Raw genomic sequence first — 23,845 nt, 5'->3', positions numbered from 1 at the left:
TATATTTTAGCCTACAGCGAGTTTGAGGCTCTATGTCAGCTTGTAGTTTTTGGTTTTTAGTTTGTAGGAGTTTTGAATTACATTATTTTGGAATTTTTGGATTTGTGAAATTTTTGTTTTTTATTTATTTATTTATTTTTTTTTTCTTGGGTTTGGTCATATTGGAACTTGGACCAATAGACCGTTTTGGATTTTTGAGATAGACCGATGGTATGAAGTGAATTGAAACATAGACCAAGGAAGGTATAGACATCTCAAGTGAATTCACAGCGCTGTAGTTTGTCTGCACACCGTAGATGGTCCTTTTTCGTCTGCAATTGAGTGATTCTTTAATTTGTTTTCTTTCCTTTGTTCTCTCGTTGAAACACCAAATATTGTGAAAGTTTATAAAATACTATTCATCTACACCTTTTTTGTAATGAAAATTTACTAATTTATACGGTTATTCTCGTTTTCCAAAAAGAAATTGAGTCACTTGACTGCGCAATTGAGTGGAATGACTGCGCACTGCAAATAAACAAAACCATGGTGAATTATAAAGGTATGCCTCTATATTTTCTTGGTCTATGATTGAAATAGAACTCACCTGATTTGTCCTTGGATGTGTGTGTATGTGGAGATAATTCTGGGCAGGACTCTGTATTTAATCGAAAAATAGGATTAGTATGCGTTTTGATATTTAGGATACCCATCATGTCCTTACCCTAGGGCTGTTTTTAGTCGTTGACTAGTCTGGAGCGGTCCAGGATATGCCGGTAAGAATTGTTGCAATAGGCAGCGTCTGGGGATTTTAAGAGATTGGTTAGTGGAAATTGAAAGTGATAATTATTCAAGTGTTTACTTTCCTGATTCGCGTTCCCTCCATTGCCACAGGATTTTGGTGAAGGACTGTAATTTGGGTTAATCCTTATGCTAGATTTATTTATTTATTAGAATTTTTGGGAATTAGTAATAGTTTATTTATTTAATGATTTATTTTTTTCTCTTTATGATTGAAGAACCAGTCAATTTTAACTACGTTAATTTGAATTATTATTATAATTTTTTTATATGCATATATCCAAACTCTCCTTATGTTTTGCAATTAGCTTCATAATTGCAAAAAACATAAGGAGAATTTGGAATATTTTGTGAACGAACGATTTTGAAGTGAATTGTGGAGCGATAAGCCGAACTATTGTACTTTGATATTAATTTTTATATTGTTACGAATTTGATAATTATAGATTTAAGTTTATTTAAATTAGTTCCCGTTAATTTAAAATTTCAAATTGTAACGATAAAATTTCGTTATCACTTGTTGGAATCATCTATTCATTTTCTAGTACTTTCCTGGATTTCTTCTATGTTCTTTTGTTTGCCTATTTTCATATCGAAATGTTAGTTCTTACTCTCTCATAGAATAACAACCCCTTTGCTTTGTTATTTTGCATTCTCATTTCATTTCATTGTCTATTGTTATTGTTGTTGTAGTAATGCGAGCATATATCTATGTGAGTGTATATGTGTTTGGCAGCCACCAGATGAATAACTTAACCCAATAAACACAAACGTTTGAAAAATGCTAAATTTCAACAATTTTTCAAACATTTTTTCAAAGGATTAGGATAATATTCAAGTTGAGAAATTGTTGAGAAAATCGCGTTCTCAACAAAAAAACAGACATTACCCTCAACAGTGAAATTCAACACATTAGCAATAATATCTCAAGTGTTATCCTCAAATTGAAATGCATCGCTACTCAATAATTTGTCAAACAATTTTCGATGCGAGTCAAATTCAAAATTAACATCGTTGCAAATACTTTTCAACCTAAATTTGTATGAATGATATCCCCACTTCAAATCGAAAGTCAAAGCCAAAATTCTATAAATTTTGTATAATTTATTCATTTTCATCAAAATAAAATATATAATAATATATAATAATACACTACACTACATAATACACTACAATACCAATTGATAAATAATAATCTTATTAAACATATCAACAAATAAGAACAAAAAACAAATAACAAAACTTTAAATATCTTAAACATTAATAGTAAACACTTTTGCATTGATAATTCGATTTCCTTCCTTTTGGTGTCATAAAACAGCATTAAAATTTATTAACATGCGGGCAATTTGAAATTAGGAACGTACTGGACCGCGTGTTAGAATTGATTTCCAGCAGAAGGAATTCACGAAATATCTACTTTAAACTGATAATAGCATATGAATTAAACTGACGATGTGATGCACATTTTCATCCAGAAGTTGTTGATTTTAACAATTTGTTGTTTTTAACAATTTTAATTGGTTGCACTTGTAATGTTTCTGGAAACTTTTTCTTGTCGATAAGCCACTCATTTTTAATTGGTCAGCTTCTTAATGATGTTTGCAAGAATGTAGCATCCAAAGATTTTAGTTTTCTGCAAAGAGAATTAGATTTAGTGACTTCTCTAAAGTGTTGATTTAATTTTTCATATTGACGTACCAATTATTATAAACTATTTGAAGCAGTTCCAGTTAATTGTCCACCATTTTTTCACCGGTCAGCTTTTTAATGTTTTCAAGAACGTAGAATCCATAATTTTAGTTTTCTGCAAAGAGATATACATTTAGTGACTGTTTTTTATAAACTATTTGGTTATTTGTCTAAAATTTTCCATTTTTTTTTATTTCTTGCAATTGACCACGAACTTCGTTGCACAAATAAGTATTGAAAACCACATGGTTTTTTCGTTGCATTTTAGGGTAGTGTTTTGCCAAAGTTTTCTCATATTATCTTCAACACCTTTTCAAAGATTTCGTCAACATTTTGGCAAATTGGAAGTAATTCGCAAACAATTTGAAGATGTATTGAAGATGAGCTATTTCAAGTCAAGTTGAATTTCTGTTGAAAATTATATTTACCCTCAAACTGAAAAGTTGTTGCATTTGAAAAACGCTCATCCTGTGTTTATTGGGAATGGTCGTAGATACTTCTAGCGTTGTCAAAGAATGTTCTGGCGTTGCCAGAATATTGTAGTGCTGCCAGAATGTTCTCGTATTGCCAGATCGTCATATATAAAAGCGCTCGCATGCTGCTAACGAGTCAGTCTTAATTAAAGCGTCAAACGAATAACATCAGTGTGAACGAATTGTAAAGTGAAGTCATAGTAAATAAATTGTAGATTAACGTTATTGAAACGAACAGTATTTTAATTGTCGGGTAATTAAAAACGCCTAAATATAAAAACGTAACAATTGGTGTCGGAAGCGAAATAACGAAAAAAAATCTACAATGAAGTTTAATGAGCTTCGAGTGGAAGACTTAAACGGCGTAATATGGACATTGCGACGCATGAGTTTGATTATAAGGAAGACATTGATGAATCAATACTCGTCAATACCAGCAGTGTAGAAACTCCGTCTGTGGCTTCGAGTGTTGTAGATTACACATCAATGCTCAGTGTTTTGTTTCCCGCTGCTTCTAGAAATAACTATAATGAAGTAATAGCGGCACTTCAACGCAAGTATGGTGGAGAGCACAAGCAGGACATCTTCAGAATGGAATTGAGAGGAAGAATCCAGAAATCGAATGAAACCCTACAAGATTTCGCAACAGAAGTTGAGCGGCTAGTGCTTTTGACATACCCATGTGAGAGTCCCGGATCAAATGCTATAACTGTGATAAGCCGGGACATCTAGCTCGAGAATGCAAAGCACGACGCAAACGGTCAAGATCCACATCACCATCTCCATTAAACAATAGCCATAAGAAGGTGACCCCACAGTCAAGTGAGTCACCTTTAAACTAAATCGAGCTAGTTCAGCGGGGCAAGAGCTGGCTCCCACAGACGATGGCCCCACCATCTCCATAGCAATAGTTCAACAGAAAAATAACAATTTAACTATTGCGGGTGTTATTAATGGCGACAAGCGTACTTTGACGTTGGATACTGGTGCATCAAATTCTATCATTAGATCTGATTTAGTAAAAGGAAAAGTTACACCACTGATTGGAGTCAAGTTACGCACGGCTACAGGGGAACCCGCAACCGTATATGGAAAGGTCGCCGTAAAATTAACTATTGCTAACAAATCCGTTACTTATGATTTCATTGTGGCCGATATAGTAGACGAAGTTATAATTGGAGCGGATTTCATGATTGCTTTTGGTCTCAATCTGGATATGAAGCGTCGTGTAATGACATGGTGCGATGCCGAAATAACGGTAAACGTGGGCTATAGTGAGAATACACCTGTCAGACGTTTGACAACGAGCCAGTCAGAGTCTATACCACCGAATGCCGAAGCAATTATATGGGTTGAACCAGCAGAAAACAAAAGCAACAACATCTTGATGGCAAATGCTCTGGTAACAACGAACGAAGAGAGACTAATACCAGTTTGTGTCTTGAACTTGTCTGACAATCACGAGCAAATTGTAAAATTTTCTGACATTGGCAAATGTACACCAGCCGAGGCAATAGTCAATTTGGAAGGCAACTCATCAAAGACACATGGAGCAGTGAGAAAACATCTAGAAAGGTATGTCGAGGCTTGGACACGTCATCTATCGCCGTCAGAGAGAAATAAAGCCAAGCAATTGTTGTGGAAAAACGCCTCTGCTTTTGCTTCTGAAAAGGGAAATCAAGGAAGAACATCTGTAGTGAAACATGAAATTAAAACCGCAGAAGAAAGGCCCATAAAACAGGAACCACGAAGTGTTCCCCTGGCAAAAAGAGACGAAGTTCAAAAGCTCATAAAGGAAATGGCGGAGAGTGGTGTGATCGAGCCATCATCAAGTCCTTGGTGTTCCCCAGTTGTGCTGGTCAAAAAGAAAGATGGAAGTACCCGATTCTGCGTGGACTACAGAAAACTGAATGATGTCACCAAAAAGGACAGTTATCCGCTTCCACGCATTGATGACACGTTGGACACACTAGCCGGAACAACATGGTTTTCTACGATTGATTTGCAGAGTGGATATTGGCAAGTAGAGATCGCCGATAAAGACAAGGAAAAGACGGCTTTTGGCGTTAATGGCGGTCTCTGGCAATTCAATGTAATGCCGTTCGGGCTCTGCAACGCTCCGGCTACCTTCGAAAGATTGATGGAGCGGGTACTGAAGGGGTTGCACTGGAAATCGTGCTTGATATACTTGGATGACATCATAGTGATGACCAGCAATTGTCAGCCGCTGGTCTACGCCTTAACGCAAAGAAATGCTCCCTTTTCTAGCGGGAAGTTAAATACCTGGGTCATCATGTGACTGCAGAGGGCATATCCACCGATGAAGACAAAATCCAAGCTGTCAGAGATTGGCCACGAATTAAGAAGTTTCCTTGGGTTATGTACATATTACCGACGATACGTCCCAAACTTCGCCAGCATCGCCGCTAGTCTCCATAAATTGACGCAAAAAGGTCAGAAGTTCCAGTGGAGCGACGAACAGGAGGATTCATTCCAACATTTAAAAGAACTTTTATGTTCAGCTCCTGTTCTAGCGTATCCTATTCCGGGCGAAAAATTTGTTTTGGAAGCAGATGCTAGCGCGCATGGTATTGGTTGTGTGCTATCTCAACAGATAGACGGCAAGGAGAAGGTCATTGGATATTTCAGCCGAACGTTGTCCAAGCCCGAAAATAACTACTGTGTAACGCGACGAGAGATGCTAGCCATCATAGAGAGTGTAAAACATTATCATAAATATTTGTATGGACAACACTTCTTGCTCAGGACTGATCACTCAGTCCTGAGCTTCAATTCAAGAATCCGGAAGCTCAACTGGCACGTTGGATCAAGAGGCTCCAAAGCTATGATATCAGTATCGAGCATAGAAAAGGTGGAAAACACGGTAACGCTGACGCTTTGTCACGTCGACCTTGCAGTATAGAATGCAAGCACTGCTCGAAAGCTGAACATAAGGAGGAGATTTGTAACGTCACCCTGTGTTTAAACCAATCGGTTATGCATATGAACACCCCATGCATTGGAATCACATGATGATGTATGTGAACACCGCCTGTGGGGACAGGGTTGTTTGTCAATTTCATAGAATGAATTGTCAAAGGCAGAGAGTAGTCGGTGATGATTAGAATTTGGCGCTTCATTTTATTGACAACTAAGGCGCACAGACAAGTCATCTTTAGCTGTATTATAGCACACGTGGAAGCACACAGAATTAAGAAAATTTTCCAGCAGAACTGTGTTAGCAGGTGACGTCGCAGTTACAATAGTGTTCGCTGTAAAATTTCTCATAACGCGAGCCACTGGTTGACAACGGGATATTCTGATTGAGTGTTTCAGCGATAGGTGTACACGGTAGCGGTCACGCCACTGTAACACAGTCATCCACAAGGTGCCATATGATTGAAGCCCTCCTGCCTCCACCTAGGAAAAAACCTCAGAAACTCCACCAAGAAACATTCCCAGGGTACCACGTGCTAAATATACCATCCATTGGGGAACAGTGATACTGAGTTTGGAATTGTCACCACAAGCAGCTCAACATCATTTGCCACCACTCAACAACAGATGCAATACAATTTTGGAAGTGCAGCGTGGTACAGCAGTTGCAGAAATCCGTCACTCCATTGTAGTACAACGCCAACGCACTGACGCAGCAGATCGATACTCAACCAACGAATACATTGCAGATAGAGTTGGAGATACGAATAACATCTACTTTTCAACAAGTACTTGAATATCGAGCCAGCGTAAGCTCGGCGCCAGGATAAGTACCACAAGATAATCTAGAAGATATCCAACTGTTCTAGCGAGGAGAGAGCAAACTGCTACGCACAACCTCATACTGCCTAAAAATATGCTGGTCTTATAGTCTGTCTGTTAATTTTGTTTTCTTATACAAGTATTCATTGACCAGTCTTTTAATTACGCTCATTTTACATTTATTGCCAAATTATTATTATTTAGAATTTATACCTATATACGCGTATTTCCTTTTATTTTGTTCCGCCGTAGAAACATATATCTTATTACCAAACCCTCAGTATAAGTATATTTATATAAAAAAGCTAATAATTTAGCCCCAAGATATGGCATAACCTGGCGCGGATGAGAAAGTAGTTACATATTTTTTTAAGGTTCATGTCTCCACTCGTGCATTATCTTTTTATGGGTAATTAATACGAGTAGGGGGAGCTAAAAGTTTATCTCACCACAATATAATTACATAAGAAAAGATAATGGGTATAATATGATATGAATTAGGTAATAAATTATATATGAGAAACAATTTTGTCTACTTATGGTACGTGTCCAAGATAGGGTCTCTGAAAGCTACCCTTTTTGTATGTTTTTTATAGCAAAGAATTTGTTTGCAAACCTTACGATATCGAGCTCGGTAGGATAGAGGTTGAGAATTAAGGAGGAGGTAACTGTTTGATTCCCTCGATAAACTGGGTAGGTTTCAGGTTCCTTATCCAGTCCCGTATATGATGGTACAGGTGTTTTGTCGTCATAATTTTTTTGTTTACTTTGTGTAATGCAATGTAATTGTACAAATCATTTTCTTTAAGAACTATAAATAATTATTATTAGATTTTTTTATTTGTATTCCACATTTATACACCCAAAAATTATTGTTAGAAATATTGTAGGAATATTTACCCAGATTGAATTCCAGAGGAAAGTTATAAATATTATTTTGCGTTTTCGAATTATATTCAATATTTATACACCGAGAAATTATTGTTAATATTGTCGTATAAATTTTTGCCCTGATTGAATTTTAGGGATTAAAAAGTATATGGTGTAGTTTTATGTTATATATGCTATTCTTAAGGAAGAAAATGGAGAATAAACTTAAGTGAATTTGTCAATGAGAAGGACAATTATGAGTAAGATGGTTTAAGTGAATTATTATGGGGTAACATAGTGCATGGTGATTGATCGCGATTCTTTTTGGGGCTTGCTTTATTGATAGCAGTCCATTGGGGATGATAATAGAGTTCATCCATAAGGGAGGGTTACGATGGATCTAATAACACCTAGGTCCACCTTATTACGGTTTTGGTGAGAGGAGTTCTTGGGTGATCTCAATTGAATGTGGTACTTAAATCTTAATGGGTAGTGTTGATGAGTAATTTAGACAGGTTAAGTCTCACGCCTGACCGAGCTACAGCCGGATCGAAACACCATTGTGCCACCATATAGACCTGCCGATGCATATTTTCTGGGATCACTAACGACATCTAGTGACCAAGAACAAATGGCTTATTTGTTCGCAACGATCCTAAATCGTGTCCTAACAACCCATTACAATGGCGCCCAACGTATTACGAGCCTTTTGATCGGAAAGATAGTTGTTTAGTTATGAAGTCATGCAATAGCGTTTTTTATCATGCATTTGCGCATTCTAACAACGGAAACCCGAAGCGTCGGAATGACACCATAGGGAGCAACTTTTTACAGTCTTGAATTTTGCACACAATGCAAAGAGTCAATTTTGTTGTTGAAAGTCAAGTTCGGAACTCGTAACACTATTTGGACGATCGCCAACAAGTTGGCATTCTTGTGGACCATTATGACCTGTAAGTAAGTTAGCTTTGAGGACAAATCGTCCAATGATTATGACGTACGTCTATTTATAATAACTGCATCCATATCTCACCGTTATGTAATAGTCTTATTAAGCGTCAATCCATTTGTATATGTTACCGCATAGGTTTATATATATCAATTTATTTAAAGTTTTGAGAGATTCGGTTATCCGTCAAGACGTGGATAGGAAGAACAGGAGTACATATTAGTTTTTTGAGTGTAAATTTTCAGAACATTTTTGCATTACATTTTTGAATAACTTTTTATAAAACCAAACATAATCCTATATATATATATTTCCCCATACACCCTTTGGAGAAAACATATTAAATTTCATACTCTGCTTATATTTTGGTAAATAAATCTTCTACATCGCAGGAAGTTAATTTTTTTGACCTTCAGTTTGAAGAAATTTCTTTTTGTTAACCTTTTTTGTGTTTTTTGTGTAACTGAGTAGTATTTGGTAAATTTAAGGCTAATGATGCCTAAAGGATCGAATTTGGCGGCGTCTGGCAGTGGCCAGGGGATGAGTACCCGTAATGTTAATAGGGAGGTAAATGATGGTACTAGTCAGCCGGCAACCGACGGTCAAGTCAATGATTTTGCGTTGGGGTCTGGTGTACCAGGACAACGAGGCGACATCATCACTTCCCTTTAGGAAACAAAGAGACCAGTGATGGACAAGGAAACGATGCCAGGCAATCATATGATGATCAACAAATTGACCCGGCTGCGATGTTGGAATTAATTAGGTCGGAGATGAAAGAGGCTGTAGAAGTAGCAGTGAGGGTTGCCCTCTCAGGGGAAGCAGTTTCCCCAGAGGATACGAGGGACAATTCCAGGGGGATAGATTGGGCGCAAAACATGCCTTCCCTAGGCCAGAATGGAAACAATAATGAAAGGCGAAATAGGTCAACCGGTTATACAAGAGATTCGCGAAATCAAACGCCATATCCAGACGAGCACATATCTAGACCCAAATATCCAAGTTTCAATAAATGGGGCATAAAATTCGATGGGACCTCTAAAACTCCTTTGATAGAGGACTTTATATTTCGAGTTGACAGAATGCAGCGAAGTTATGAATGCTCTGATGAAGAACTATTGGAAGGATTTCACCACTTGCTGGAAGGAAGAGCGAACCAATGGTACTGGGACCGCATAAAACTACATCCCCATATAAATTGGAAGAACCTTAGATGTGATATCGTGCGGGAATTTCAACGATACCACTCCAACGTGGAGGTGTTGAGGCAATTGATGGATCGTAAGCAAGGCCGCGAGGAAAGAGTGACGCAGTTTATCGACGCAATTAACAGCCTTCGAACTCAATTGCGAGAGCCACTCCAACAACACGAAGTCATAGACATCATAAAAGCAGGTCTGAAGCCAAAACTGGCTCATCTGATATTCGGCACTCAGATCTATTCAGTTGAACATTTGCGGACTGAATGCCGAAAAGCCGAAGATCTTCTGGAAAGAGAATATCAACAGTGATCCGTCTGAATCTACCTGCGAGGTAGAGTCAGCAGTGAAAAAAATCTCCTAGCGAAGCCGAAGGAGACATAAAACCTACAGACTATGGCGAAAATCATATGCGGGAAGTTTCTACAGGCTCAAGCCTCACCAAAGCTGAACCGCGGATTGTTGCGAGAGTCACCGAGATCTGTGAAGAGGAAGCCCTTGATGACTCAATTGAAGCGGCTGATGTGACGGTGGTTGAAAATTTGGATGGTTCTACGGTTCCTCCAGATAAATCTTCACCATTGTAAGGCCGCTTGTGCTGCCTTAAAAGTTCTCCTGATGAAAGGAGACATAGATATAGTTCTTATTCAAGAACCATACATATATAAGAACAAGATCTGTGAATTAAGCACTCCGGGTTTCAAACTTTTGCATAATAGCGGTAACGATATAAATCGAGCATGTATAATTGCTAAAAACGAACTAAACTTGTTTCTGCTTCCTTCATTGAGCAATGCAGACACTGTCGTAGCCAGTCTAGAGATATCCACATGCAAATATTGGGTATCTTCGGTCTACATGGGACATGATAGGGATATGCCACCCTGTGCCGTTAAGACCTTAGTTGAGGAGTCACTAAAAACAAAGACAAAACTCATTATGGGATGCGATGCAAATGCACATCATAGTATTTGGGGAAGTAGTGATACTAATGCAAGGGGAGAGTCGCTAATAGAGTTTATTTTGCGTACTAACCTGGTAGTTTGCAATAAGGGAGATGCACCAACCTTCGTCACCAGGAACAGACAAGAGGTTTTGGACGTAACGTTAACCTCTCCGGAACTGAATGATAAGATATCTGAGTGGCAAGTTTTGAGGGAAAATAGCTTCTCAGATCATCGCTACATCAGTTTCAGATTGGCTGTTCGTACTTCAAAGACCATATTTCCGTCAAATGTTAGGAAAGCTGATTGGAATAGGTATAGGGAATCGTTCAATTTGATGATACCGGAAGTGCCGGAGACAAATATGAGCACTGTGCAAGATATCGAACACGCAGTGGAGCGGATTACTAAGGCCTTCAAAATTTCACTGAAAGCTGCATGCCCTAGAGGAAAGCCAAGGGGAAAAAATCGGCCATGGTGGACTACGGAATTAAGTAATATGAGGAAATCCTGCAGGAAGCTCTTTAACAAGGCAAAGTCCACAAGAGCTCCGGAGGATTGGGACACTTACAAGGTGAATCTGAGAGAATATAAACGAGAACTGAGAAGGTCTCAACAAAACTCTTGGGATGATTACTGTAGCAGTATTGAGAATACGTCAGAGGCTTCCAGACTACGGAAGGTACTAGCATCCACTAACACCGCTCCAGGTTTCATTAAAACATCGGAGGGAAATTGGACAACGTCCAGTGAGGAGACGTTGGAGGTACTTTTGGACACACACTTCCCTGGAAATCAGACGGTTGAACCATGTTCCGGCTCTGTAACAGAGGCTCAGCGATCATTTCCTATCGAGGAAATTGTGTCGGAATCTAGAATAAAATGGGCTTTAAATAGCTTTGGACCATTCAAATCCCCCGGACCTGATGGAATTACTCCGGCGGAGTTACAGGCAGTGGCTGAAAGAATTATCCCCTGGTTGACGGTGATATATAAACAATGTGTAAACTTAGCATATATTCCAGAAAAGTGGAGGGAAACAAAAGTCGTCTTCATACCTAAAGCAGGAAAAGCCTCTCACTCGAGTGCGAAGGATTTCCGACCAATCAGCTTATCCTCATCCCTACTTAAGACCCTGGAGAGGATGATAGACATGTATCTTAGAACTAGCGTGGATTCAGGTTTGCTCTCGAAACGACAGCATGCATACTCGAAGGGCAGGTCTACTGAGACCGCATTGCATGAACTGGCCAGCTTTATTGAAAGCTCACTATCTGTCAAAGAATACACAATCGTGGCATTTCTAGACATCGAAGGGGCGTTCAATAATGTCCATCCGAGCTCGATATTAAATGGACTGACAACTCTGAATGTTGATCCAGGTATACTTAGGCTGTTAGACGAACTTCTAATGAAGAGACGTATTTCAGCCACACTAGGGCAAGCAAACATACAAAGGTATGTGAACAGAGGCACTCCCCAAGGAGGAGTTCTATCACCTCTTCTTTGGAATGTTGCTATAAAAAACCTTCTGGTTTCTCTAGAAAAAGAAAGGATAAAAGTGGTGGCATACGCAGATGATGTGGCGCTAGCAGTCAGGGGAAAATTCCCATCCACAATCAGAGATATTATACAGAGAGCTCTCCGGATGACTGAGAAATGGGCGAAAGATAATGGTCTTGGTGTAAATCCAGCAAAGACAGAAATAGTCATGTACTGCAAAGGTCGCAAAACTCCCACGGTTAGGCCCATTTCCTTAGGGGGTACTGAAATTCCCTTTGGTGAGTGTGCAAAATACCTTGGCGTTATTTTGGACAGGAAGCTGAATTTTAGGCTTAATATTGAAGAGAGGGCGAGAAAAGCCACGGTAGCTTTGTACTCGTGCAAAAAGGCAATAGGGAAAAAGTGGGGACTAAGACCAAAAATTGTGCATTGGCTATACACGGCAGTGGTTAGACCTATAATGCTATATGGTGTTGTAGTCTGGTGGCCGGCACTTCAGAAACCGACTTGTTTAGATAAAGTTCAGCGTATGGCGAGCTTATGTATCTCAGGCGCATTTAGTAAGACAGGAACAGACTCCCTTAATGTCATGCTACATCTATTGCCTTTAGACATTTTGGCCAAACAGTCAGCTGCAACAACGGCTGTGCGGTTGCGCGAGTTATAATAAAATCCTTGGACTCTGTGTTCCTTAACTCAAAAACGGCCGTAGACTGCCGCAAATCTCTCAACGAGATGGCTGAGCAGTACAATATTCACCTAATATGGGTGCCTGGTCATAGGAACATACCGGGGAACTGTGAAGCAGATGTGTTAGCAAGGCTAGGAACTACCTTACATATTCCAGGGGAACTAGAATCTGTTAGTATGCCTCTGGCCACCTGCAAGCTCTTACTGCGTGAGAAGGCTGTTATGATGGCCAATATTCGATGGGGAAATTGCAAGGGTTGTAACGACACCAAGCAAATATGGCCCCATTTAAACTTAAACCGCACACTAGATATGCTAGTGATCTCAAGGCGTCAGATAGCACTCCTAATATCTGCTATAACGGGTCGCTGCCTGATAGGCGAATTTGCAAAAACTATATGTGCGAAGTATAATGACTATTGTATAAGCTGTCATGACGTGGAGGAAAAGGAATCAATTAAACACCTCTTGTGTGAGTGTCCTGCTTTTTGTGTAAGGCGTAAGCGAATTTTAGGAGCATATAGCTTTAGATTACTGGCTGACCTGGAAAACGTTAACTTAAGCAGTTTGTTAATGTTTTTGGAGCAATCTGGTTGGTTCCACAAAAGTAAATAATAGAGAAGGTTCAGTGGTTAAGACTAGAAGTGCCCATATGTAATTGGTACTTTTAGTTAAATGTGGTATCACAATGGATTGAATAGTCTAAGTGAGCCTGAAATTTAATCGGGCTGCCACTTTAACCTAACCTAACCTAACCTACCTGCGAGGAATGTGAGCGAAATATATGACGAAATGGACGATTTGGCAATAAGAGACGCTCGATAAATTCTACCTTTATTTCTAGCTTTAAGACCCAGATGGATCCGAGACCCTTCCGAAACGTTTCCTTAAACGGCCACAGTATTCGAGCATTGTTCGATAGTGGGGCATCGATTACTTGCCTTGGAAAAGATTGCCTTCCATTAGTGCACGAACTTAATTTGAGGATAACTCCTGTACATAAGTGCAGTGTCGGTACTGCGAGCGGATCGAGAATTTCCTGAATTGGGCTGGTAAAGGCGACCGTTTCGTATGAAGGAAAGACACACGAGATGGATATATATTTGGTTCCTGGCTTGGAGAATGCAATGTATTGTGGGGTCGATTTTTGGCTCTTTTTGGCATTGCTCCTGGTCTTTTAGGAAGTCTCTCCATAGAGTCGGCCCCAGACCCAGATGAGCACCAATTGAGCGAGGATCAGAGAGCTAAGTTGGATGAGGCGAAGCTTTGTTTTCGGGATTATGAGGTGCATGGTCTTGGAAGGACTTCCGTGGTGGAGCACACCATAGATACAGGCGATGCTGCCCCGGTGAAGCAGCGCCTGTACCCGGTTTCGCCAGCAGTTGAGCAGCTTATCTACGGGGAATTGGACCGAATGTTGATTCTAGGCGTCATTGAACCTAGCTCCAGTCCTTGGAACTCTCCGGTGACACTCGTCCGCAAAGGAGAGAAGAAAAGACTGTGTTTGTATGCTAGGAGGCTCAACGACTGTACCATAAAAGACGCGTATCCGCTTCCTTTCATAGATAGCCTGCTCAGCCGACTGCAGGACACATTCCTTATTTCCAGCATCGACCTGAAGGATGCATTTTGGCAGGTGCCACTTGCGAAGGAGAGTAGACCGAAGACAGCGTTTACGGTTCCGGGGAGACCACATTATCAATTTACCGTTATGCCGTTTGGGCTCTGCAATGCAGCCCAGCGGTTATGTCGGTTAGTGGATAAGGTGATCACCTCGGAACTCAGACAGAAAGTCTTCGTCTATCTCGACGATCTGTTGGTCATCTCCCCTGATTTCGATTCGCATATTACGCTCCTTCGGCAGGTCGGAAAGCTGTTGACCCAGGCAAACTTGACGATTAACTTGAGTAAGTCGAAGTTCTGCAGGCGCGAGCTAAGGTATCTGGGGTACATTGTTGGAGAGGGCAAACTTAAGCCGGACCCCTCTAAGATAGATGCAATCGTCAAAATCCCGACACCAAAAACCCCGCGTGACGTAAGGAGCTTTCTTGGAATGGCGTCATGGTTCCGGCGATTTATACGCGATTACGCCACAATCACGGCTCCGATTACTCGCACACTTAAGAAAGGACGGGAATTTGTTTTTGATGAGGATGCGAAAGAATCTTTCGAGAGCCTGAAGGTGGCATTGACGACCAGCCCTATCTTGAGCCACCCCTTTTTCGACAAGAGGTTCTATGTCTAATGCGATGCCTCTAATCTAGGAATTGGCCCAGTACTGTACCATATCGACGCTGAGAGCTATGAACGTCCCATAGCTTTCCACTCCGCTCAGTTATCCAAGGCTGAAAGAAATTACAGCGTAACTGAGCGGGAGTGTTTGGCCGTCATCAGCGCTATAAAGAAGTTTCGGCCCTTTATAGAGCTGATGCCTTTTACGGTGGTGACGGACCATAGCGCCCTGAAATGGCTTATGGGACAGAAAGACCTCAGCGGTCGACTGGCAAGGTGGAGCTTAAAACTGCAGGCCTTCCAGTTTGATATAGAGCATCGCAAAGGAACACAGAACGTCGTTGCAGACACCTTGTCTCGACTGCACGCCGACGAATTGGGCATGTTTGTTGATGGAAGTCCCCTTATTGAAATGAAGTCCGAGGAGTTCGAATCCGAAGAATATGTCCAATTGAGGGAGCATATATCCGAGCACCAAGCCCAACTCCCCGACTTGAAAGTGATTGACTCTTATGTGTAGAAGCGGACATTACCTTCCGACGGAAATCCGATCCAGGAGGGATTCATTTGGAAACTGTGGGTACTGCGCGGCCTCACAAATGAACTCATCTCCAACACTCATAAAGCTAGTGTTAAAAGCCATTGTGGCATAGGTAAAACACTAGCCGACCTTCGTCAGTATTTCTACTGGCCTAAGATGGCTCTTCAGGTGAGAGACTTTATAGTTGGATGTGTTACCTGCAAGGAAATTAAAGCTCCAAACAAGGTACTTCGGCCGAAGATGTGAGAAGAGACAGTGACTGACCGGCCTTGGCAAAAGGTCTTTATTGATTTTATCGGCCCTTTTCCAAAATCCAGGTATGGGAATTCTTATGTTTTTATAATTTTGGACCACCTGAGCAAGTACGTCCTGCTCAAATCCATGGCCAAGGCGACATCCAAAAATGTGATAAAGTTCATGGAGAGTGATTTGTTTCACAAATTCGATGTGCCACAGGTTGTACATAGCGATAATGGGAAACAATTCACTTCCCATGTGATTAGATGCTGGAATCTTCCTGAATGGCACCAGTAGGGAATAGGAATTTATATGCCAAAATGAAATATCACCTCGTAGCTCCAAATTTATTCCTCGGGAAAAAACAACAAAAGACCAAAGGAAAAGGTTTGCAGATGTAACGAGACCAACCGGAGAAAATAAATATTACCAAAGTGAACTCTTTCGTTGTTGAAAAGCAAGTGGACATTTATTTGGTTCATTACTTATCACCTAATATCAATATCGTAATAAATTGAGTAGAATTCATGGCTTAACGAAAAAACTAAAAACGACATCTATATTTCAAAGATATTATATCTTAGTATAAATTTTGTAGGGATGTCGGTTTAAACATTCCGGGCCCCTTGATGGGTACCATCAATGTGTGTGTATTTATATAGATATATATATTATTTTCCATGTTTTGGTTTCAAGAGAGATCTTAATCTAGTTTGGCATTTCATTTATATTAGTCAATGGTAAATTCAGATACTCATATTTCACATTTTTTGTTTTGTAAAGGAATTTAACATTTATGTTTTTTTTTTTTACATGGGACAATTCCCCGAGATTAAATTTCCGTCGATGTTAGGTATTATTCCACCCAACATTATCCTGGGGTATAAGTCAGCGCCTAGTACCATAGAAATGACCTTACTCTCGTGAAACTCCGAATCTGCCATTATCAAATTTACGAATTGTTCCTTAGAAGGCTTCGGTAGAGTTTTTGCTGGTGTTTTCATTTCGATGCGGTTGTCAACGCGCATAAGAGAAGTAATCTTAAGTTGACGATCTGAAATAGAGCGAAAAGTTACTTGGCACATGAGTGAGTCTCCAACACGATCAATTGCGATTCCAATCTTTGCTACAATTTTCTTCGATACACGACTAATTGAAGAGCCAGTGTCAATAAGAATTCTTATAGGATGTAACCGACCTCCATGAACAATCTTTACTATGGCAGTGGGCAAAATGGTAATGGCTTGTGGTTGAAAGATTGCAGCCATGGCGGATGCCGCTGGTGTGTCGATTACCTTGTTGTCGTGCTCTATATGGGGGTTGCGGTGCAGTAAAGTATGATGACGTCGACGACATATATGACAACCTGACTTAGTAAAGCACCCGGCTTTGGAGTGGCGGTGAGCTAAACAATTAACGCAGTAGTTAAATCTTTATACGGCTCGTTGCCTCTTTTTTGAGTCCATCGACAGAAACTTTTTGCATAGTCGCAACGGATGGTGCTTGGAACAAATTCGGCATTGAAAACGCTTGTTTTGACGTCTAACATTCGGTTGATGGCTGTCGGGACGATTTTTTACAATTCGTGGTATTTGAATGAATATTAGTAAGCAAATATCTGAAAGTAAATTGTAATAAAATAATGAGCTAAGGGAATAAACGGACGTTACTGAGTTGGAAGAACAACGAGCTTTACAATAGGTCGCGTTAAAACTCCCCTCGGGGTGTATATCTCAGCAACTCTAATTCGATTATCCTTTCCTGGGAAGAGTCGAGTTACCCGACCGATTCTCCATTCATTTGGTGATGTATTTTCGTCGCGGATTACTACTATCGAATCGATTTCAATATCATTTTCAGGATTTTTCCACTTATTACGTTTGTGAAGCTCCTTTAAATATTCGGATTTCCATCTCTGGACGAAATTATGATGTAAGACCTTAACGCGTTGCCATCGATTAACTACTGATTCAATGCGATCATCGGATATAGTTTCAGGAGGAGCTAGTATAGAATGCCCGGTAAGGAAGTGTCCTGGTGTTAATGGGTTTAAATCCCCAGGATTTTCAGACATGGTTGAAATGGGTCTAGAGTTTAGACATGCTTCAACTTTGGTTAGAAGTGTACAAAACTCTTCGAATGAGTATTTAAAGTTACCTGACACTTTGCGGAAATGAGTTTTAAAACTCTTAACCCCTGCCTCCCTCAAACCTCCCATGTGTGGGGCGCCAGGCGGGATGAAGTGCCAGGACACATTTTGATGAACGAATTGAGAAACAATACTTGCTCGCGATGCTTCAAAGAAATCTCTGGCTATTTGTCTTGAGGCCCCAACGAAATTCGTGCCGTTATCGGAGTATATGTGACGTGGACAACCTCTTCGTGATATGAACCTCTGGAAAACCGCGATAAAGTACGAAGTGGATAAGGAGGAAGTCAATTCTAAGTGAATCGCTTTGGTAGCAAAACACACGAACAGACAAACATAGCCTTTTGTAAGTTTGCAGCCTCTTCCAACAAAACTTTTGATGTCAAAAGGGCCTGCAAAATCGATACCAGTCGAATAGAAAGGCCAATGGAACGTGGTTCTTTCGGGAGGCAAAGCGGACATAATTTGCGAAAGCGTTTTCTTTTTATGGAGGACACATGTTTTACAATTATGAATTACCAATTTCACAAGGTTTCTCAATCGTGGAACCCAAAACTGCATTCGAATTAGATTCATAACCAGCTGGTTACCTCCGTGCAATGAGAGAATGTGAGTAAATTCAACGAGGAGTTTTGTGAGATTCGCATTGTAGGGCAGAATAATCGGATGTCTTTCATCATAATTAAGAGAAGGTGAATAAACCAATCTACCCATAGAGCGAATAATATTATTTCGATCAAGGAAGGGATTCAGATTAAGAATGGATGATGTCTTTGGCACGTCGCACTTGTTACATAATGCTTTATATACCGTAGGATAATATCTCCTTTGAGAAATCGTAATAAGACGATTTTTGACATAAATTACCTCAGATGCGGACAGTAAGGTTGATGTATATTGGGACGATTCATATTTTTTATTCGATTTGTGGATGAACCTAAAAACATAACACATAACTCGAACTGCACGTCCATAGGATCAAAATCTTTCTAAGATATCTTGAGTTCCTTGGACGCTAGCCACGTTAACGCGTAGAGGTTTTCTTTCGAGATCAGTATCGGGGATGAAAGTGGTACTAGGAGGCCAAAACTTTTTCGGTTGTCCAAGCCATTCCGGGCCATGCCACCATAACCGACTATTAATGAGTTCTTGGGTGTAAACGCCACGACTTGCTAAGTCGGCAGGATTAGATGATGTATCAACATGAAACCACTTGTCTGTCCCTATCTTGTTTGCGATAATGGAAACGCGATTGGCTACAAATACTTTCCATTGACATGGCGGTTTCTGTAGCCACGCAAGTACAATGGTTGAATCGGTCCATTTGTAAAGTTCGGCATTGGGAATATTCATGAAAGGAATAATGGAATCGGCAGTCTCAGCCAAAAGGGTTGCTCCACAAAGCTCAAGTTTGGGAATAGAAATCGTTTTCACTGGAGAGACACGGGATTTTGACGTTAACAAATTAACAATGATCAAATCATTATCTAAATGCACTCGGACATATATGGCTGTTGCATATGCGTCCTCTGACGCATCACAAAATGCATGGAATTCTATTTGACAGGTTGGAGAATATGAGACCCACCGTGGCAACTGTATGCTATCGACCTTGGAATAACTTTCTCGGAACTTCATCCAGTCACGTAGACAATCAGATGAAATACTTTCATCCCAATTCACGCCAGAGAGCCATACTTTGCGCATGAATATTTTCGCCACAACCACAATGGGCGCTAACCACCCAGCTGGGTCGAATATCTTGGCGATATCCGCAAGAACCTGTCGCTTAGTATATTGAGTCCTTTGCGACAACATATGCGTAGTGAATATAAAATGATCGGACTTTGCGTTCCATCGCACTCCTAATGTCTTCGTCTGACTACTATCATCGAAGCTTAGGAAATCTTCGGTCAATAAATGTTGTCTTGGCAAATCCCCTAGGATTTCGGAAGAATTGGATGTCCACTTCCGAAGTGGAAAACATCCGGAATGGAGTGCTGAGATCAGATGTTGTTTGGCAAGCAAAGCCGACTCTATGTCATGACTACCGGTGATTACATCGTCAATATACATGTCATTTTCAATGATTTGGCTGGCTAAAGGAAACTTGTCCCTGGAATCAATGGCAAGTTGCAACAAAGTCCTAATGGCCAAGTATGGTGCTGCATTTACGCCAAAAGTCACCGTTTTTAATTCGAAGTCTTGAATTTGGTCGGAAGGGTCTGAACGAAAAACAATGCGCTGAAAGGGTGTGTGTTTTGGATTGACCCTTATTTGCCTGTACATTTTTTCGATGTCGGCACTAAAGACATAACGATAAAAACGCCATCTCAATAAAAGAGTAGTTATGTCCCTTTGGAGAACAGGCCCAGGATAAAGTACATGGTTTAAGGACTTACCCGAGGAGCTAGGGCACGATGCATTAAATACCACTCTAACCTTAGTTGTGGTACTTTCTGGTTTCATAACACAATGGTGTGGAAGATAGTAGTGTTGAAAAAGTTCGTCTGTGGCTGGAGAAGGAACTCTTTCCATGTGAAAAAGCTCCAGATATTCTTTGATAACAGAGTCATACCGTACTTTTAATTCAGAATTCTTCAAAAGACGGTTTTCATTTTTGAGAAATTGTGCATGGGCAATGTCTCTAGATTCCAACAAAGAAATGGATTTGTCCAAAAACGACTCTTTAAATGGCAGTGACACTATATATCTACCATCACTATCTCGAATAGTGGTATCGGAAAACAATTTCTCACAATACTCATCAGAAGACGATGGAAGGGGCTCTTGCGGAATATTTTCCACCTCCCAAAAACGTTTAATCTGTTTCTCAAGACTAGTTTCTGTGAAGTACGATACTAAGGTGGAATAAGATGACATATTCGATTTGCATTGGACAGGCCCAGTGACAATCCACCCGAATATAGTCTCTTGGGCTATTAGGGAGCCGCAAATATTACGCTTCACATTGTCGAGTAAAATTCTATTAAAAACATCGGCTCCGATCAGAAGATCGATCCGAGAGCTTTCATAAAATCTTGGATCGGCCAGCTGGAAATTTGGAAAATTTTCCAGTATATCAGGCGAAATTGAGCTGCTAGGTAGATTTCCGGATAACCCAGGAACTACCAACGCTTTAATTCCCAACTCTAGGTTGGAATCGAATCTTGGGCTAATGGAACACGAAGCAAGTTTTCGGGCGTTGGCAGAAGTGACCCCATTTAAACCCGAAATTTCAGCCTCGATTGGTTGAAAGGCTAGCTTGAGGAGGTCAAAAACCCTTTGCGAAATAAATGTCCCTTGAGAGCCAGAATCTATCAAGGCTCGAACGAGGTATTCTAGCCCTAAGTATTTGATCTTTACCACAACTGTGCCCAAGAGAATATTTTGCGCATGTGCAGCGAAGCACGATTGTACATTACGTGCAGAGGTAGATGGCTGAGGTGGTAATTCAGCCAAATGATTCGATTCTATTTGGATGTGGGACTGTGTGGACTGTAATGTGCTAGGAGGATGAACCAGATCATTTTGCGTGGTACTATCACCTCTGTGTAAAAGAGAATGGTGCCTCTTGCGACAAAAGCGGCAGCTATAGGAACTATTGCACTTTTTAACAGAATGACCACGAGAAAAACAATTTATACACATGTTAAGGCTTCGGATGCAAGTAAATCTCTCGTCGACAGACATTCCAAGAAACTTTGGACACTTTCTTATTGGATGGAGATCATTCGGACACAAATTGCAAGTAATGTTAGTAGGAGAGGCGGAAGAGACTTTAGCATGGTTGCTATTAATTCTCTTGGATATGGAGGAGTTGGGGTTTCTCGAAGTAGGGTGTGACAGCGTAGATTTCTTCATATTATGTTGGTGATTAATTTCTGTAACCGTCTCTAATGTTTGAAACCTACTGGACAAAAATTCATTTAGAGCCGACCATTTCGGAATGTCTTTTTTGTTTTGAACCGATTGTTCCCATAATGACAGAGTGGTTCGAGGGAGCTTTGTGGAGCAAATATAGATGAATATCGCGTCCCAACTCGATATATCTACGTCATACAATTTCAAGGAGGAAATGCATGAATTCATGTCACGCTGAAGGCATTTTATCTCCTCGCTTGATTCGGAACCCACTTGTAACAGATTAAAGAGAATACGCAATTGACTGTGTACCAGTAAACTCTTATTTTCGAATCTTTCCTCTAGTTTTCTCCAGGCGATATCAAAACCACTATTCGTCAAAGGACACTTGTTGACAATATCAAAAGCTTTTCCTTGCGTTTTATTACGCAAATGAAATAATTTTTGAACTTTCGAGAGGCTTGAATTCTGAACATAGATGGCTGAGAACATGTCTCTGAAAGATGGCCAAGATTGATAATCGCCTTTAAAGGACTCGGTATCACAAGGCGGCAAATGAAAATTGTTACGTGGAGATGTAGGCTGTGAGGAAGTTTCAGCTATCGATCGGGTGTGAATGTCCGAACTTAATCTGGCGACCAGTCTAACGTACGTCTCATAAGAGGCGTGAAAACGAGCATTGATGCTATCAAGTTCTGAGCCCTCTTCCTCAGAATCTGAGCTTGTGTCCTTATCTTTGGTTTCGCGCGTTTTCCGAGCCTGACTGGCATTTGAAGTTCTGTCTAGTTCGTCGATACATTTCTCATATAAAGACTTGATCGTAGTCCATGTGGCTTTTAGTTCATCCCTATGAACCTCAAGGGCAAAGATACTCGAGTCGGCTATGACTTGATCAGTCAGTTCTTGCTCGAAATTAACCAACTTATCGTTGGACCGAATAAATCTTTCTAAAGCAGTCATTGTCAACAAAAAGAGAATTTCCAAGTTGGAAAACGAAAATGAATTCAGAAATTAATCGTACCCATTAAACTTTGGGAAATGACAAATGCGCTTCTTGATAGAAATGTTCAAATATTGCGTGGTTATAGCCTCAAAGAAAAACAAAATTGGAGGATAATGTAAAAACAAAATTATGTATTGCGTTTCCTTTCGTTTCGTAGGGTGAGTTCTAATTCATATATGCCTTATGAATGACCCCTCAGGATACCAATGTATATGAGATACCAATGTATACAGAAATATCAATCCTTCGAAATATTGGCAAGTTAAGGGTAAAAATATATGAGAAATTCGGTAAACTAATAAAATAATAAATTTGACTACTATTAACAACAAAGAGTTTGTAAACTTTTGTCTGCCAGTGTTGCACTACGAACTTAAGAACAGAGTGTTGATACACAGAGTTTTTCGTTTTGTTTAAAACTTGAATGCTCAATAAAAGCTTGAACGCTTAATGAGAATGGGTAAAAAAGATGATTTTTTTTTCACTTCAGGAATTATGTTTGCAAGTTTTGTAAAATGTGATTTATTTAATATAATTTTCTTGCATCGGTTAACAACGAGTAAAATGAACGAGCAGGAACGGTGGAATTGGAATCTATTGCTGAACCGAAAGTAGAAAAAGAAAAATTGAAAGAGAGTTGGATGCTTCTTCTTCTACGGCAAAAAATGTATAAAATTTACGAAAAACGAAATGTCGCTAAAAATTTGAATATACGGTTATTATAATTTTTTGTTTTTGGTTTTTTTTTTTAAACCAAGATTCTGCAAAATTTTACTTCATGCATTACTGTGGTTTGGTGGCAATTGTACTTTCAATGTTTTCTATCGCAATAGAAATTAACTCGCCGATGAATATTTCACCGAGTTCGTATAATAATAGGTTTACAAAAAGGTATCATGGGAAAGAGAAAATTGGAATGTTAGTTTCTCTCTGGAAGATATTGTTATATTGGAATTATCA

At 40.0% G+C, this 23,845-nt stretch overlaps 2 protein-coding genes and 1 long non-coding RNA gene across 3 annotated transcripts; all 3 read right to left on the bottom strand.

The window, feature by feature from the left end:
• Nucleotides 1-1,864: 1,864 nt before the first annotated feature.
• On the bottom strand, nt 1,865-2,999 carry LOC142223523 (uncharacterized). The gene is made up of 2 exons (XR_012718769.1): nt 2,482-2,999; nt 1,865-2,416 (listed from the first exon to the last, which is right to left on the bottom strand). It is a non-coding gene; the product is annotated as an uncharacterized LOC142223523 (long non-coding RNA).
• A 14,473-nt stretch (nt 3,000-17,472) lies between these two features.
• On the bottom strand, nt 17,473-18,929 carry LOC142224871 (uncharacterized). Its single transcript, XM_075294647.1, has 3 exons — nt 18,886-18,929; nt 17,566-18,844; nt 17,473-17,487 (listed from the first exon to the last, which is right to left on the bottom strand). Exons 1-3 carry the CDS (start codon nt 18,927-18,929, stop codon nt 17,473-17,475), a joined length of 1,338 nt encoding a protein of 445 aa, XP_075150762.1.
• Nucleotides 18,930-18,996: 67 nt separating this feature from the next.
• Nucleotides 18,997-22,842, bottom strand: LOC142224870 (uncharacterized). Its single transcript, XM_075294646.1, has one exon. It carries the CDS (start codon nt 22,840-22,842, stop codon nt 18,997-18,999), a length of 3,846 nt encoding a protein of 1,281 aa, XP_075150761.1.
• Nucleotides 22,843-23,845: the final 1,003 nt, after the last annotated feature.

Source organism: Haematobia irritans, chromosome 2, assembly GCF_050003625.1.
Source record: "Haematobia irritans isolate KBUSLIRL chromosome 2, ASM5000362v1, whole genome shotgun sequence".
In the NCBI taxonomy this organism is placed as follows: Eukaryota; Metazoa; Arthropoda; class Insecta; order Diptera; family Muscidae; genus Haematobia; species Haematobia irritans.
The sequence above is the reverse complement of the archived record's forward strand: the minus strand, read 5'-3'. Positions and strand labels throughout refer to the sequence as shown.